At 40.3% G+C, this 16,945-nt stretch overlaps 1 protein-coding gene across 1 annotated transcript in view; it reads left to right on the forward strand.

Annotated features, from left to right (window-relative positions):
- The window catches only part of PTPRB (protein tyrosine phosphatase receptor type B), a 213,600-nt gene that overhangs the window by 18,830 nt on the left and 177,825 nt on the right, over positions 1-16,945 (forward strand). Inside the window, exon 2 of the mRNA XM_082256081.1 lies at positions 5,433-5,822. Coding sequence (XP_082112207.1) covers positions 5,433-5,822 — 390 coding nt within the window. The remainder of the gene's footprint in view (positions 1-5,432; positions 5,823-16,945) is intronic.

Raw genomic sequence — 16,945 nt, forward strand, 5'->3', positions numbered from 1 at the left:
TTAAAGTTGATCTGAACTCTTAGTGTTCATTTAGACTTGTGGTTGAGTCTCATCTTTTTTGGCAGGGGACAGGAGGATTCACATTCCATGGTCACAAAGCTTTGCTTTGCGCCTGCAGCAACATTTATTCCCCTGACCTAAAGTGAATGTATTATTGTCTCCTCACTGCCTGCCTCTGAAAAGCAATCTGAAGGATTTAGAGGGTGCAGTAATCTGGCCACACATGTAAACTTAGCCTCAAAGTGTAGATTTGCTGGTACTTGTTGCCATTGTTCCAAAAAGTCATAATAGGAAACCACAGTATACATTAGATAATTATATATGATATATATCAATTATATTGTAGAACTAATATCTGAAGTTTATCCAAAACAACATAATCTTGTTGAGATCAGATAGGTACTCCTATCAAAAATAAGCATAACCTTACCTGTTCACCTGCAGGCTGCCATTTTTGGAAAGCCTACCTTTTATCCCAGTGTAGTATTGAATGTGGGACCAAGTGCAGTTCCTGCTTTTCTTTAACTGAAAAAGGGATCAGTGGATTAGGAGTGAGTCTTAAGCTACTTTCACACTGTTCCATTGTAAAAAACACGGTAAAAATACATATGCGTTATTGTCATGTTTTTAAAGCGTTTTTGACATGTTTCCGCTGTGTTTTGCACCCGTGAAAAAATAAATGTAACTCAAAAACCCGACCACAGGTGCGCTTCTGATGCATTTTTGCCGCATTTTAAATACAGTTTCCATTTATTTCAATAGGGAGGTGTGTTTTTGTTGTGTTTTTTTGTAACGCACAAAACATTAGAGGTGTGCATCTTCACTGGCCTCCCGATTTGATTCGAATATGATTATCATGTCACAAGTTCGATTCAATTTGATTCCGCGATGCATCACGATTACTGCCCATGGTTTGCATAAAAAAAACTCAAGCAGTCAGAAGAACTACATTTTTTTTATTTTATCTGTTCTTAATAAAAGACAACACTCACTACATGTAGCAAAGTCCAAACACAGCAGACATTAAGTTAAAGAGGAGCTCCAGGCTCCCCAAAAAATACTAGAGGAGATGGTTAGAGACTGCAGACATACTAGAGGAGATGGTTAGAGACTGCAGACATACTACAGGAGATGACCAGAGAATGCAGACATACTACAGGAGATGGTCAGCGACTCCAGACATACTACAAGAGAGGGTCAGAGAATGCAGTCATAATACAGGAGATGTTAAGAGAATGCAGACATACTACAAGAATGGGTCAGAGAATGCAGACATACTACAGGAGATGGTCAGAGACTGCAGACATGATACAAGAGATGGTCAGAGACTGTAGACATGATATAAGAGAAGGTCAGAGACTGCAGACCTAGTACAGGAGATGGTCAGAGACTCCAGATATGATACGAGGGTCAGAGACCCCAGACATGATACAAGAGAGGGTCAGAGACTGCAGACATTATACAAGAGAGGGTCAGAGACTGCAGACATGTTACAAGAGATGGCCAGGGACTGCAGACCCTAGTACAGGAGATGGCCAGAGACTGCAGACATAGTACAGGAGATGGTCAAAGACTCAAGACATGATACAAGAGAGGGTCAGAGACTGCAGACATGATACAAGAGAGGGTCAGAAACTGCAGACATATTACAAGAGAGGGTCATAGACTGCAGACCTACTACAGGAGATGGTCAGAGACTCCAGACATTATACAGGAGATGGTCAGAGACTGCAGACATAATACAGGAGAGGGTCAGAGACTGCAGACATAATACAAGAGAGGGTCAGAGACTGCAGACATGATACAAGAGCGAGGGTCAGAGACTGCAGACATAATACAAGAGAGGGTCAGAGACTGCAGACATGATACAAGAGAGATGGTCAGAGACTGCAGACATGATGCCAGAAAGGGTCAGAGACTGCAGACAAACTACAAGAGAGGGTCAGAGAATGCAGATATGATGCAAGAGAGGATCAGGGACTGAAAACATGATACAAAAGAGGGTCAGAGTCTGCAGACATGATACAAGAGATTGCCAGAAACTGCAGACCTAGTACAGGAGATGGCCAGAGACTGCAGACCTAGTACAGAGGATGGTCAGAGACTGCAGACCTAGTACAGGAGATGGCCAGAGACTGCAGACATGGTAAAACAGAAAGTCAGAGACTGCTGGCATGATACAAGAGAGGGTCGGAGACTGCAGACATGATACAAGAGAGAGGGTCAGAGACTGCAGACATGATACAAGAAAGGGTCAGAGACTGCAGACAAACTACAAGAGGGGGTCAGAGAATGCAGATATGATGCAAGAGAGGATAAGGGACTTCAGACATGATACAAAAGAGGGTCAGAGTCTGCAGACATGATACACGAGATTGCCAGAAACTGCAGACCTAGTACAGGAGATGGCCAGAGACTTCAGACCTAGTACAGGGGAGGGTCAGAGACTGCAGACATGATACAAGAGATGGCCAGAGACTGCAGACCTAGTACAGGAGATGGTCAGAGACTCAAGACATGATACAAGAGAGGGTCAGAGACTGCAGACATGATATAGGAGAGGATCAGAGGCTGCAGACATGATGCAAGAGAGGGTCAGAGACTGCAGACCTACTACAAGAGAGGGTCAGAGAATGCAGACCTAGTACAGGAGATGGCCAGAGACTTCAGACCTAGTACAGGGGAGGGTCAGAGACTGCAGACATGATATAAGAGATGGCCAGAGACTGCAGACATGGTAAAACAGAAGGTCAGAGACTGCTGGCTTACTACAAGAGAGGGTCAGAGAATGCAGAGATATTACTGGAGATAGTCAACACAATATGATTTATTTTTTATTTAAAATAACAATAATACCCTTTAGTATCATCTTAACAAATCACACTATAATAACAAAAAAAGGTACATATTCCCCTGGAAGTACAGTATATGCAGTGCAGGGGGGGGGGGGGGGATATATGTAGCTAAAGGTAAATCTACTGCTATTGAGTAGATATACTATTGGGTTATTTGCTGCTGGAGATAAATATGTTGCTGATAGAGAAACACAATTGCATTGAAATATGTAGCTGACAGTTCTGCACCTACTTGCTACCATATCCTTGGATAAATGACAGTTATTATATTGCCATTGGTAAATAGAAAAAGATCTGTGGCAGGTTAATGTCCTTAGTACCTACCAAGTACTTGATGACAGTCTGTGAGAGTGTGGGGAGGATTGAGGACAAGCGCGTCCAGTATTCCGGGAATCGGGGACGCTCGCCGGGGTCTCCCTCAGCAGCCTGCAACAAGGCAACGCCAGAGGGAACCAAGAAGAGGAGGATCCAGGCCACTCTGTGCAAAACCAACTGCACAGAGAAGATAAGTTTGTTATTTAAAAAAAAAAAAAAAAAAAAAAAAACAAGACTTTAGAATCACTTTAACTTATATGAATCTCCCCTATCATACCCCTGAAGAAAGGATTGATCTCTTCCTGAAACGCGTTGGGTCAGAGTGGAGATATTATGGTTTCATATATACAATCTATGTAACATGCATGTAATTTCAGCTGTTGCATTTTAATACGCATATGTACTCTGAATAATGCATTTTAATGTAAGCCAATAAATGTATGTTTTAAAACCAATTCAATAGCATTTAAGTTGCCTTTAAAGTCCCGCCCACTCATGGGGGTGCTTATTTATTATGACTATTCTTACCCAATCAAGAGCCTTTCCTTCTAATTCCAGCTTGCACCACTGTGTCAAGGGGACAATATACATATTCCTAAATCCGAAAAAACTCCCGAACATTTACTTTATGAGGACGATTGCGCTCAGACATGTAAAATTGAAAACATAGGAAACCATGAAACTAACAATTCAATGTAATACATATTTAGCGTATTATGTCTGTTCAGGTATTGGATAAATGCTGAAGTGCTTTAAAAGCTCCATTATATAAGTGCTCGCTCTGACATTTTTTCCAACATCTTAGAAGCCACATTGTTTTGTATCTACAAAGGGCTCTGAAGAATGCAGTCTTACAATTATACATCAGCACAGTATCAACAGAATACCACACAAATGTATCATTTTAACAAAGCTACAAGACTTTACCAAGTGAAAAATTACAATGTGGGATTTAATGGTCGTCATTTAATTTTATTTTTGTGGTTACTGCCCTCAGTAGGGAGTTCTAAAAACATCTAATGTAAAAGATGACATTATTTAAAGTGATACTAAACCCACAACAGTAAAATCAGTCTGTATATGGAGTAAAGCATGCTTGGTGTACTCAATGTGGAACCTAAGAGGGTAATCCCCTGCATTGTGTAAAAAGGCTGTTTGATCCTATTTTCTCTGATCCTCCCCTTCTATTACTGTCCCCATACATCTCCTGATTAGACAGAGCCTTGGGGGCACTCTGCACATGCTCAGTTTGGTGTGTATTGCTGGAGGTTTTTTTTTTTTTTTTTCTTGGGAGGGTGCATGTGATCAACACAGGACCAATCAGCGCTGTCCAGACAGAGGTTCAGGGGTCCTACAGCCTCATAGGACAGTAAGAGTAGCATGAAAACTCCTCCTATAAGCTTTAACCAGACACTGATAGAAGTCATAAGACTGCTATATACTGCTGATGAAAACAAGTTATTTAGTAGTTTATATTTACTAAAATAATGGCATTTCCATGTTCTGTGTACTGTGGGAGACCATATATAATGAATGCAGGCTCCTGGGTTTAGTAACAGTTTAGTAACACTTTAAGGAGTATGCATTCACAGACTGTATGTAGTTCATCTTATTTGAGTATTTCCCCATTGCTTTTCTTATGTGTGATACCATAGCAGAACTGTAGGAGCATTTTCACGTCTCTTGATCCTACAGATGGGCAGTAAGTGACTGATGTATTGTTTAAAAATCAAACAACCCTTTGCATTTTATTTGTCTTTGGGAATTGGTGATTAGTGTCTGGCTGTTAAATTACTCCCCAGAATTATTTGTTAGTGGCTGGCTGCTGACTGTAACTGGGCCCCCTATTGCGTCTCTGTTAGGACCCATGTTGTACCCCCACCAAAAAAATGTTCCAGTGGTCCAGTGGGGAAAGTGTTCCTTTTCTCTCTTGATGGTTTTGTGGTGCAAAAAAAAAAAACACTCACTTAAACCTGTCTTGTAGCCCTTTGCAGGACATCACTAGTGGGTGGGATTTTTTAAAGGCTGGGGGCCTACTAACAAGTAAATGGGGGCAGTGAGTGGTGATCCACTGATCAAGGCTCTATGGGCCTAGAATATTGGGGTCCACAAGCTGACCCTCATGGCTGTGATATGTTTGCTGTTGCTTAATTTTGGTAGTGGGTGATATAGAGATAACAGACTACTCATATATTTGTATGAGTTCTTTCAAAAGTGTCTTATGAATTGTTCAATTACATTGATTTATTATTTCTCTTTCAGAGAGCTTCCAGATTTTTGATGAGCAGAAGAGCGTATGTATTGTTGGGGGTAAAGTTGTGAACGTGGGACGATGCAACGCAACAAACCGCAGTCAGCAATGGAAATGGACAGAAGAAGGGAAACTACTACACTTGAAAACTTCAAAGTGCCTGAGCGTCTCTTTTTCTTCGCCCTCACATTCTCGTCCAGCAATCCTTGTAGACTGTGCAAAGGCTCCTGTATGGACATGCCATGAAAAGGAAGGCCTTCTTGAGGTTACAAACACGTCTTTATTCCTTAGAAAACAAGGGACGAAGGTTGTAGTTAAAATGAAACACCCCAACTCATGGAAAAGACTAGAAATGGATGAAAAGGGGAACCTGGCAAATGAAAATATGTGTCTGGAGAAAAGTAAGTTCAATAATAATTGTTATTTAGACTTCAAGAAGAAAAAAACAGGAAGTAAACGTTTTTGCATAGTTAAAATATACTTTTTTTAGTCTTGGATAAAGTAGGCAAAGGGTTAGAAATTCTAAAATGTTTCACTCCTGTCTTTATTCGTGTGCTCAAGATTTAGACCTCATTCAAACAGGTCTACTTAAGTATTCCTGTGTGAGGCCCGTGTTTTGCTTGCATGAAAAGCACAGATGTACTGTGCATGCACATGCACATGCTGGCAGTCCCATTAATGTCAATTGGGGCACAGCAGCTTCAGGGGCGCAGTTGCTGCTCCCTATTTGGCATCCATGTGGGTGCAGGTACATGTCCCCGATTGCACAATGTCTGCATTCAGAGACCCACACGCACATGGCTGTCAAATTGGGAGCAACAGCTTTGTCTATGCAGCTGATGCTTCACAATTGACATAAATGGGACTGCCTGCATGTGGATGCATGGACCACCTGTGCATGCCATGCAGGCAAAACACAGGCCACATAGGTGTATGCTTAAGTACACCTGTGTGAATAAGATCTTATCCTCACTTCCCATTCTAGTGAGTTGTCCAGCCTAGGACAGATGTGAGGAAAGTCTTTTGGAAAAACACAGATACTGTGAAAAAAAAAAAAAAAACTTGACAGGGGTTGTAATCCTTCCCTACTTTAAAAACAAATAAGATTAAGAGTTAAGAGTTTAGACAATTTAAGAATAAGAGTAAGTTAAGAGTTAAGAAGGGATGATGTCAGTAGCCAAATCATCAAACAGGAAGTTTAAAATATTGCTGAATAGGGAGAGAGTGGGGCAACTACTAAGATAAATAGGAACCTCCCATATGTTTGTTAAAAGTGGAAACCCTTGTAGCACTACCCCAGCAGGGGTCACTTGGTTTTATGGGCAGCTCTGTACACATATTATTGCACTAAGCGCAAAATATGTTTTCTTTATTTGTAACCAATAATGCGTATAGTTAGTATTTTATAGCAACGTAGAATAAATACACATAACGATAAACAGACCAATGTATATGTTAGGTTAACTGATGGAAATGATAGCCTTACATCTATTAACTTACACCTCAATAACGCTAAACCTCATTAGTATACATAGTATTAGTAAGAATCGCATCAGCTGTGAAAGCATGAATGGCACAAAGAAAAAATCCCACCGTAACTCTTGCCAATGGCTTTTTAAAAAGGGTCCCTGAGTTCATTGTGTGTTTGTACAGCCATTTTGTGGGTGGGTGTATGTGTTCTTAACAAAGGGATACTCTTGGAGGTGACTGCAAAGTACCTGGTGCCTAATTGTCAGTCTTGGCTGGCTGTTATTGGGGCACTTCTGTAGGTGGCGCATATGAAGCTGTCCCTTTAAGACTGTACACACGGGAGGTCTGCTAGGCTGCTACATAAGGGCAATCCCAGTTGGCATTAACTGTAGGCAGCAAAGGGTCAAGCTCGGTAATTCACTGCCCACTGATTTGCTCAAGCCACTGCCAGCGGGAGGAAGGGAGGACACAGGAGCAAGCAGAGAACACATAGACACTCCAATGCTGCCAGGAGGGAGGGGAAGGTAAGCAGGGGATCCAAAAAGAGCCCACTCTGCTTACAGCCAGTTGTGTACAGCAAGGAGGGAAGAAAGCCTACAGCACAGTCATTCTGTTAATGCCGACTGGCTCTCCGACCCTCAGCAAAGCCGACAGCACAAAAACAAGTAAAGGAGGGAAGAAGCTTAAATGTTCCTCAGTCCATCGGCACCCAGCTATACCCTTTTAAATGTAGCAGCAATATTAAAAATGTAAAACGTGACTGTGATGTAAAACAAATGTAATTGAAATGCTGTTAAAGGGACAACAAACTGAAAAGTAAATTAGTATATAGTAGGTATGGTTACCGGATTTTGAAAATGAAATTCCATGTACACTACTGACCACACCCACTTTAACAACACCCACAAAATCACATCCTCATTTGTAGCCACACCCCCACAATCACTCTCCATTCACAGACTTTAGAGCAAGAGGCAGAAATTCAATGTATAAAATATTTTAAATAAGAGGCATCAAGATATTCATTCATAGTTAGGGGGGACATCCTGAAATCATCAAAAATAAATTTGTGATGCCTACTGAACACCTGGAGGCGTAGCAAATAAAGTGGGAGTTGCTTCATGGTGTATGACTTGTAGTGCAGGAGTAGAATAAGTTCCAGCACTGGTGTCATTGGTGGTATTAGCAACCCCCAACATTGGTGTCATTGGCATCATTGGTTGTAATGGCAGCCTCCATGTTTCTTTCAGGAAACATTAGCTTTTTTTTAGCATTCACTTGTAGATTATATCTGTGTTGTGTATAAAGAGCAGTGCAGAACTGATATTACTGGACAGGTCTGTAAAAGTTAGCCTGCCTGTGCTTCCTTCCTTTTTTGTTCTATGCAGAGGAAAGTAAATTATGCCACTCTACTGTCAAACCAGTTTATGCAACAATATACAAAACAAATTGTTATAATTTACAACAACCATCCAAAACCAAAATCTGATTAAAATAATAATAAAAACCCAACACACATTGGTGTTTGGTGTTTACTTAACTGAACACACCTACCTGCACTTTGCATATCATAATTGACCACACTGGAGCACGTCAAGTGCCCCCACCAAGCTAGGTCTCTACTGGTGGGGACATTTCCAGGTACATTTATTTTTTTGGGTACAGACACCTCAAAATGGGCACTATCCCTGGCCAACTGGGATGGGGGACAACCTAAAAGTAGAGTCTGATGGTATGGTAGTTACTTGCTAACTTTTTACATCTTATTAGAGCAGAATTTCTCAACCTGGGGTTCCATGGAACTCTAGGATTCCTCCAAAGGTTGCTAGGGGTTCCTTGAGCAAAGTGTAATTTCTGCCTCTCACATAAGTTCTCACTGACACCACTGATCTGTTTAGCTATTTGTAAGGGGGTAATTCTTCCCAATGACCACAAGTGTAAAGAGCATTCTTTCCACTGACCATCACACTAATGTATCATGATTTGTAGATTTAGTCATTTTTAGCAGGGGCTCCCTGAGACCAGAAAGTTATTTCAAGGGTCCCTCGAAAAGGCCAAGATAGGCTGTATTAGAGGGTCCCCCTTTATTTGGTAGATCACAATGTCCCTCAGAGATATAATTTACAAGTAATTTTTATCTCAAATTTCGTACCAAAAGTGAAATGCCTGTTTTGGTTTAGTCATTGCAAACATTAGTTTGTTTTATATCACAAGATTCCTTTGTTAAAGTGGTTGTAAACCTTAGATTTAAAAATAAAAGTAGCAAACATGCCTATACTATTGTTTTGCACAGAGTAGCCCCAATCCTCTTCTTCTGACGTCCCCTGCCGATGCTCCAGGCCCCTCCTCTTCATCGGGTCCCCCCACGGAAAGCAGCCTTCCCTGGGGACACTCGTGCAGGCTCACTCCTAAATCCCTCTGTGGCATCCATTGACACAGACAGCTGGACTCGCCCCTGCCCTCGCTCCGGTATCACAGGATTTAATTGACAACATCGGGAGCCAATGGCTCCTGCTACTATCAATCTGTCCAATGAGGAGAGAGACAGCGACTGGAGCAGCTGCACTCTTGCACATCGCTGGGTCGAATCGGGCTCAGGTAATAAAAAGGGAGGGAGTCTGAGGAGGAGCTGCAGCTTAGACGGTTTTTCACGTTAATTTATAGATTGCATTGAGGTGAAGAACTTTGAGGCTTTAGGACCATTTTAATTATATATTTGGGAAGCTTTTAAATGTAACAAATACTGTTCGCCCCCTGATGATGTCATCTATGACGAAACACATCGGGAGGAAACAAATCGACACCACTCCTTTGCCATTTTTTCATACTTGTTGTTTTGAAAAAAAGTGTGAGTACCCTGTGTGCGGTTTTTATTGGTATAATAAATATTTTTAAAGATGTCTGTGCAATGATTGCCCTGTTATTTCTCCACGTGTATGCCTTGGAATCTGTACCTATGGGGATTGTGTGATCGGATTTAATATCCAAGCGATTGACTAATGCTTTTTCTGACTGCTATCTAATCCAGTATCATCTGGTAAGAGACTGCATATTTTGGTTTCCTTGGTGGTGGATTCATCGATTCCTTTTCACAGTGTTCACATATAGTGATGTCGCGAACCTAAAATTCGCCGTTCGCGAACGGCGAACACGAACATCGGCAAATGTTCGCGAACCGGCAAACCGGGCGAACCGCCATAGACTTCAATAGGCAGGCGAATTTTAAAACACACAGGGACTCTTTCTGGCCACAATAGTGATGGAAAAGTTGTTTCAAGGGGACTAACACCTGGACTGTGGCATGCCGGAGAGGGATCACGCAAAAAAAAGTTCTTAAAAATTATAATTTTTTGATAGAGAGCCAATTATTGGAAAAATTAAAAAAAAATAAAAATAAAAAATTTCTTTGGATTTAGCATCTGGGGGGTCTAAAAAGTTTACCTGTGAAGTTTCAGCTCTGTAGCATGTCCAGAACCCCTAAAAACAGCATTTGTCTTATATTTTCAGGAATATGGCTTCTCTGCGGCTGGCTTTTTCTCTTGCAGGCATTTATCGGGCATTTTTTTAGGCAGGCATGTCATTTTTTGTATTTAGTGTCTGGGGGGTCTAAAAAGTGTACCTGTCAAGTTTCAGCTCTGTAGCATGTCCAGAACCCCTAAAAAACAGCATTTTTCTTATATTTTCAGGAATATGGCTTCTCTGCGGCTGGCTTTTTCTCTTGCAGGCATTTAGCAGGCATTTTTTTAGGCAGGCATGTCATTTTTTGTATTTAGTGTCTGGGGGGTCTAAAAAGTGTACCTGTCAAGTTTCAGCTCTGTAGCATGTCCAGAACCCCTAAAAAACAGCATTTTTATTATATTTTCAGTAATACGGCTTCTCTGCGGCTGGCTTTTTCTCTTGCAGGCATTTATCGGGCATTTTTTTAGGCAGGCATGTCATTTTTTGTATTTAGTGTCTGGGGGGTCTAAAAAGTGTACCTGTCAAGTTTCAGCTCTGTAGCATGTCCAGAACCCCTAAAAAACAGCATTTTTCTTATATTTTCAGGAATACGGCTTCTCTGCGGCTGGCTTTTTCTCTTGCAGGCATTTAGCGGGCATTTTTTTAGGCAGGCATGTCATTTTTTGTATTTAGTGTCTGGGGGGTCTAAAAAGTGTACCTGTCAAGTTTCAGCTCTGTAGCATGTCCAGAACCCCTAAAAAACAGCATTTTTCTTATATTTTCAGGAATACGGCTTCTCTGCGGCTGGCTTTTTTTCTTGCAGGCATTTAGCGGGCATTTTTTTAGGCAGGCATGTCATTTTTTGTATTTAGTGTCTGGGGGTTCTAAAAAGTGTACCTGTCAAGTTTCAGCTCTGTAGCATGTCCAGAACCCCTAAAAAACAGCATTTTTCTTATATTTTCAGGAATACGGCTTCTCTGCGGCTGGCTTTTTTTCTTGCAGGCATTTAGCGGGCATTTTTTTTAGGCAGGCATGTCATTTTTTGTATTCAGTGTCTGGGGGGTCTAAAAAGTGTACCTGTCAAGTTTCAGCTCTGTAGCATGTCCAGAACCCCTAAAAAACAGCATTTTTCTTATATTTTCAGGAATACGGCTTCTCTGCGGCTGGCTTTTTCTCTTGCAGGCATTTAGCGGGCATTTTTTTAGGCAGGCATGTCATTTTTTGTATTTAGTGTCTGGGGGGTCTAAAAAGTGTACCTGTCAAGTTTCAGCTCTGTAGCATGTCCAGAACCCCTAAAAAACAGCATTTTTCTTATATTTTCAGGAATACGGCTTCTCTGCGGCTGGCTTTTTTTCTTGCAGGCATTTAGCGGGCATTTTTTTAGGCAGGCATGTCATTTTTTGTATTTAGTGTCTGGGGGGTCTAAAAAGTGTACCTGTCAAGTTTCAGCTCTGTAGCATGTCCAGAACCCCTAAAAAACAGCATTTTTCTTATATTTTCAGGAATACGGCTTCTCTGCGGCTGGCTTTTTCTCTTGCAGGCATATATATCAGTGGTGGGTGGGCAGTGGCACAGTACACTCTCTGTGGACCTGACAGCAGTCACTGGCACCCAGGCAACTGCAATTTAAAAAATATATATATATTTTTTTTACTTTGCAAGCTGCTGTGCCACTTTATATATCAGTGGTGAGTGGGCAGTGGCACAGTACACTCTCTGTGGACCTGACAGCAGTCACTGGCACCCAGGCAACTGCAATTTAAAAAATATATATATATTTTTTTACTTTGCAAGCTGCTGTGCCACTTTATATATCAGTGGTGGGTGGGCAGTGGCACAGTACACTCTCTGTGGACCTGACAGCAGTCACTGGCACCCAGGCAACTGCAATTTAAAAAAATATATATTTTTTTTTACTTTGCAAGCTGCTGTGCCACCTTATATATCAGTGGTGGGTGGGCAGTGGCACAGTACACTCTCTGTGGACCTGACAGCAGTCACTGGCACCCAGGCAACTGCAATTTTAAAAAATATATATTTTATTTTACTTTGCAAGCTGCTGTGCCACCTTATATATCAGTGGTGGGTGGGCAGTGGCACAGTACACTCTCTGTGGACCTGACAGCAGTCACTGGCACCCAGGCAACTGCAATTTTAAAAAAATATATTTTATTTTACTTTGCAAGCTGCTGTGCCACCTTATATATCAGTGGTGGGTGGGCAGTGGCACAGTACACTCTCTGTGGACCTGACAGCAGTCACTGGCACCCAGGCAACTGCAATTAAAAAATATATATATATTTTTTTACTTTGCAAGCTGCTGTGCCACCTTATATATCAGTGGTGGGTGGGCACACAGTGGCACTGCAGTGGGCACAGTACACTCTGTGGACCTGACAGTAACTGGCAGCCCAGGCAACTGCAATAATAAAAAATATTTTTTTTTTTCAATTTATTGCAACAAGATGCTGTGCCACCGTATATATATCAGTGGTGGACAGTGCACTGCAGTGGGTACAGTGCACTCTGTGGACCTGACACAGCACTCACTGCAATTATGACAGAGGAAAAAAAAAATATTTTTTAAAATGCAAGGTACTGTGCCTGTGCCACCCGAAATGAGTGTGGTGTGCACACAGTACAGTCTGTGGTAGGTCTGTGGCCTCTCACACACAGCGGGCAGGCAACTGCAGTGTACAATAGATATATATAGATATATATATAAAGAAAAAACTCTATTACCTTACCAGCCCTTAAAAGGGCTTTTGGGGACACTATATATATATATATATATGTATATATATAAATAAAAAAAATCCTCAATTACCAGCCCTTAAAAGGGCTTTTGGGGACACTATATATATATATATATATATATGTATATATATATATAAATAAAAAAAATCCTCAATTACCAGCCCTTAAAAGGGCTTTTGGGGACACTAGATAGATATAGATATATATATATATATATATAAGAAGAAACAACTCAATTACCAGCCCTTAAAAGGGCTTTTGGGGACGCTAGGTATATATATATATATATATATATATATATAAAAAAAAAAAAAACACAAATACCAGCCCTTAGAAGGGCTTTTTGGGGTGCTGATATTACAGCAGTAGTGGACCAAGAACACTGCAAGACCAGGAACACTGACTAACTGTCCCTAGCTTAACAGCAGCAGCAGCAGCAGCAGCAGCTCTCTCCCTACTCTCACTACACACACTGCTTCAGAATGATCTAAGATGGATGCTGCCCTTGCTTATTTATAGGAGGTGGGAGGGTGTGGGAGGGAGGTATGCTGATTGGCTGGAAATGTGTCTGCTGACTGTAAAGTTCAGGGTCAAAGTTTGCCTCAATGATGTCTTATGGGGGGCGGACCGAACATCGCATATGTTCGCCGGCAGCGGCGAACGCGAACATGCTAAGTTCGCCGGGAACTGTTCGCCGGCGAACAGTTCTATACATCTCTATTCACATATATCTCACTGGAGGACTGTTTAGCTTAAGTTTACCGTCTTAGTAGTTTGGAAGGCATTGACTCGTTCCAAATGACATCTTGCAGATCATAGAAAGCTTTAATCCAAACTTGTGCAGATCATAAAAGATTAACATCAGATAGGTCAAAAAAATGGAAGCTAAAGCATGAAGAAGAGGCATGGGACTAACTACACAGAGCATCCCCTAGCTACAGAGGATGGCAGGGACAAAATTATTAAAGGCAAACAAACAGACAATGCATGTGTAACGTGATAAATACAATGTTGTACAGCAGATAAAAACTGTACCCAATATTACAAAGAAAATACACAATAAAAAAATAATATAACGCTAAAGACAAATGAGAAACACAATATAATTTCAAACAATGCTTTGGTTGCACGATCCTTAATATTAATTACATTTTAAAATATTTTTATATTCTGCTGACTTAAAGGAAACCTGAGCTGAGTGAAATATGGAGGCTGCCATTGTTAATTTCCTTCTACAAAGCTAATTTCCTGGCTTGCTCTGGCTTCAGTACTTTGAGTCACTGACCTGAAATAAGTATGCAGCCAATGAAGTCAGAATGAAGTAAGAACTCTTGGTCTGCATACTTGTTCTTAGCCGCTATATAATGAAAAAGCAAATAAAACAATCAAAGAGAGCCTTCTATATTCCCCATTCTACAGTCCGTCCTTCTATTTCTGATAATATTCTGCTCAGGAATGAAGATAGAGGCTTTAAGCCACAGAATTAAAAACTCCCAAAGAGATTCACCATAATATTGCAAGATCTATTTCCTGAACTCTGATTGGCTTGTTAATGAATTGGTTAACTGAACATATTCTAATATTTGTTTCTAGATCTTCCAAACTGCTGAGTTATGGGAGAGCTTTCTTTTGGTGGTATTTGATCACCTCTGTGGTTTTTATTTTTTGTGCTATAAACAAATAAGTGCGACAATTTTGAAAAAAAAAAAAAAAAAAAAAAACAATATTATTTACTTTCTGCTATAAAACACAGCCAATAAAAATTGTAAAAAATATCAAATTTTTCCATCAGTTTAGGTCAATATGTGTTCTGCTATATATTTTTGGTAAATAAAATCCCAGTAAGTGTATATTGATTGGTTTGCGCAAAAGTTATTTTTATATTTTTTTTTTTTTTACTAGTAATGGTGGCAGTCAGCGATTTGCGGACTGCAACATCGTGGCAGGCAAATCGGACATTTAGCTGACACCTTTGACACTTTTTGGGGACCAGTGACACTAATACAGTGATCAGTGCTAAAAAAATGCACTGTCACTGCACTAATGACACTGACAGGAAAGGGGTTAACTTCAGGGGTGATCAAAGGGTTAAATGTGTACCTAGGGGGTTGCACTGATTGGGGGAAGACAGAGATCCATATTGTCCCCTTGCAGAATGGCGATCTGCCTTGCTTACATAAGCAGACCTCTGTACTGCCTCTCCCGGGGATGATCGCGGATGGCCGGCAGACATCGGGTCCACCGGACCCACTGATTGACAACCCCTCTAGCCAATCACAGTGCGGCCGTGCCTCCGGCGGCTCTAATGGCTATTAAACTAAATGACATACAGGTATGCCGTTTTGCGCAATAGAGCCCCACTGCCACAGTAAATACATGGAGGAAGATCGGAAAGTGGTTAAGAGCTGGTTCACATCACATTTTCTGCATTCCAGATGCGTTTCTGCATGCATGTTTAAATGTGCTTTGATACATTTGTGATGCGTTCTGATGCGTTGCGGTGCATTTATCTCAATTACTATTTCAATATGATTGGGAACACATGCGTTCCAGTTCATTTTTGATGCATTTGATGCATTCCAATGTGTTTTTGATGCATTTTTCTACATTCCAGATGTGTTCCATACAGAAAAATGCAACAACTAGGGCCATTGGAATACACAGTAAACACTGTGCATGCATTTTTTAATAAAAATGAATTGCAGAATAAAAATGCACTGGACTGTATCTGGTGTGAGCCAGCCCTAAAGGATACCTGTTTATTTATCTTTTAATTATGGCAGCTAATATTTTTGTAGATATCTTTGTTCGCTTTGAATGGTTTGCATATGCATGCAGAACATTATGTTACCTACTTTACATTTATTTTGCACAACAGTTTAATAGTAGAAGAGTAAGGTCCCTTGTACAGAATATTTTAACCTGGCAAATGTCCCATTTTAATTGTCATGTCGTTCTCTACGCAGTTTTTGTATGAGAAATTGCTAGATGTTCTGATTATTCTTGCTCATATAAAATGTAGTATTACCTCTGTATAGTAGTTTATATGGCAATCTTTTATTTTAACTGCAGCAACTAGAAGAACTTATTATGATTTTACTTACAGGGAAATAAGAACAAAATGTCCCAGTTACACCCTAACCACTTGACTTCTGGAAGATTTAAAACCCTTCATGACCAGGCTATTTTTTACGACACGGCACTGTGGTATTTTAACTGACAATTGCGAAGTCATGCGATGCTGTATCCAAATAACATTTATGTCCTTTTTTTCCCTCAAATAGAGCTTTCTTTTAGTATTTGATCACCTGTGCGATTTTTATTTTTTGCGCTATAAACAAAAAAAGAGCGACAATTCTAATAAAAAAAAAATAAAACATTTTACTTTCTGCTTTATAACATTCCCAATAAAAAAAATTTAAAAAATTTAATTTTTTCATCATTTTAGGGCCAATTTGTATTCTGCAACATATTTTTGGTGGTATTTGATCAGAAAAAAGCCCAACAATTTAGAATTTTTTTTTTTACTTTCTGCTATAAAACATATCCAATAAAATTTTTTAAGAATAACATTTCTTCATAAATTTAGGCCAATATATATTCTGCTACATGTTTTTGGTAAAAAAAAAAAAAAAAAAAATCACAGTAAGCGTATATTGATTTGTTGATGTGAATGCTATAGCGTCTAACAACTATAGGATCTCTTTACATAGTTTTTATTTATTTGTTTTTTTATACTAGTAATGGCAGCAATCAGCAACTTATAGCGGAACTGCCATATTACGGCAGGCAATCAGACACTAACTGACACTTTTGACACTTTATGGGAACCAGTGACACTAATACAGTGATCAGTGCT

The sequence above is a fragment of the Pelophylax lessonae genome, assembly GCF_965119305.1.
Source record: "Pelophylax lessonae genome assembly, chromosome: 4".
In the NCBI taxonomy this organism is placed as follows: Eukaryota; Metazoa; Chordata; class Amphibia; order Anura; family Ranidae; genus Pelophylax; species Pelophylax lessonae.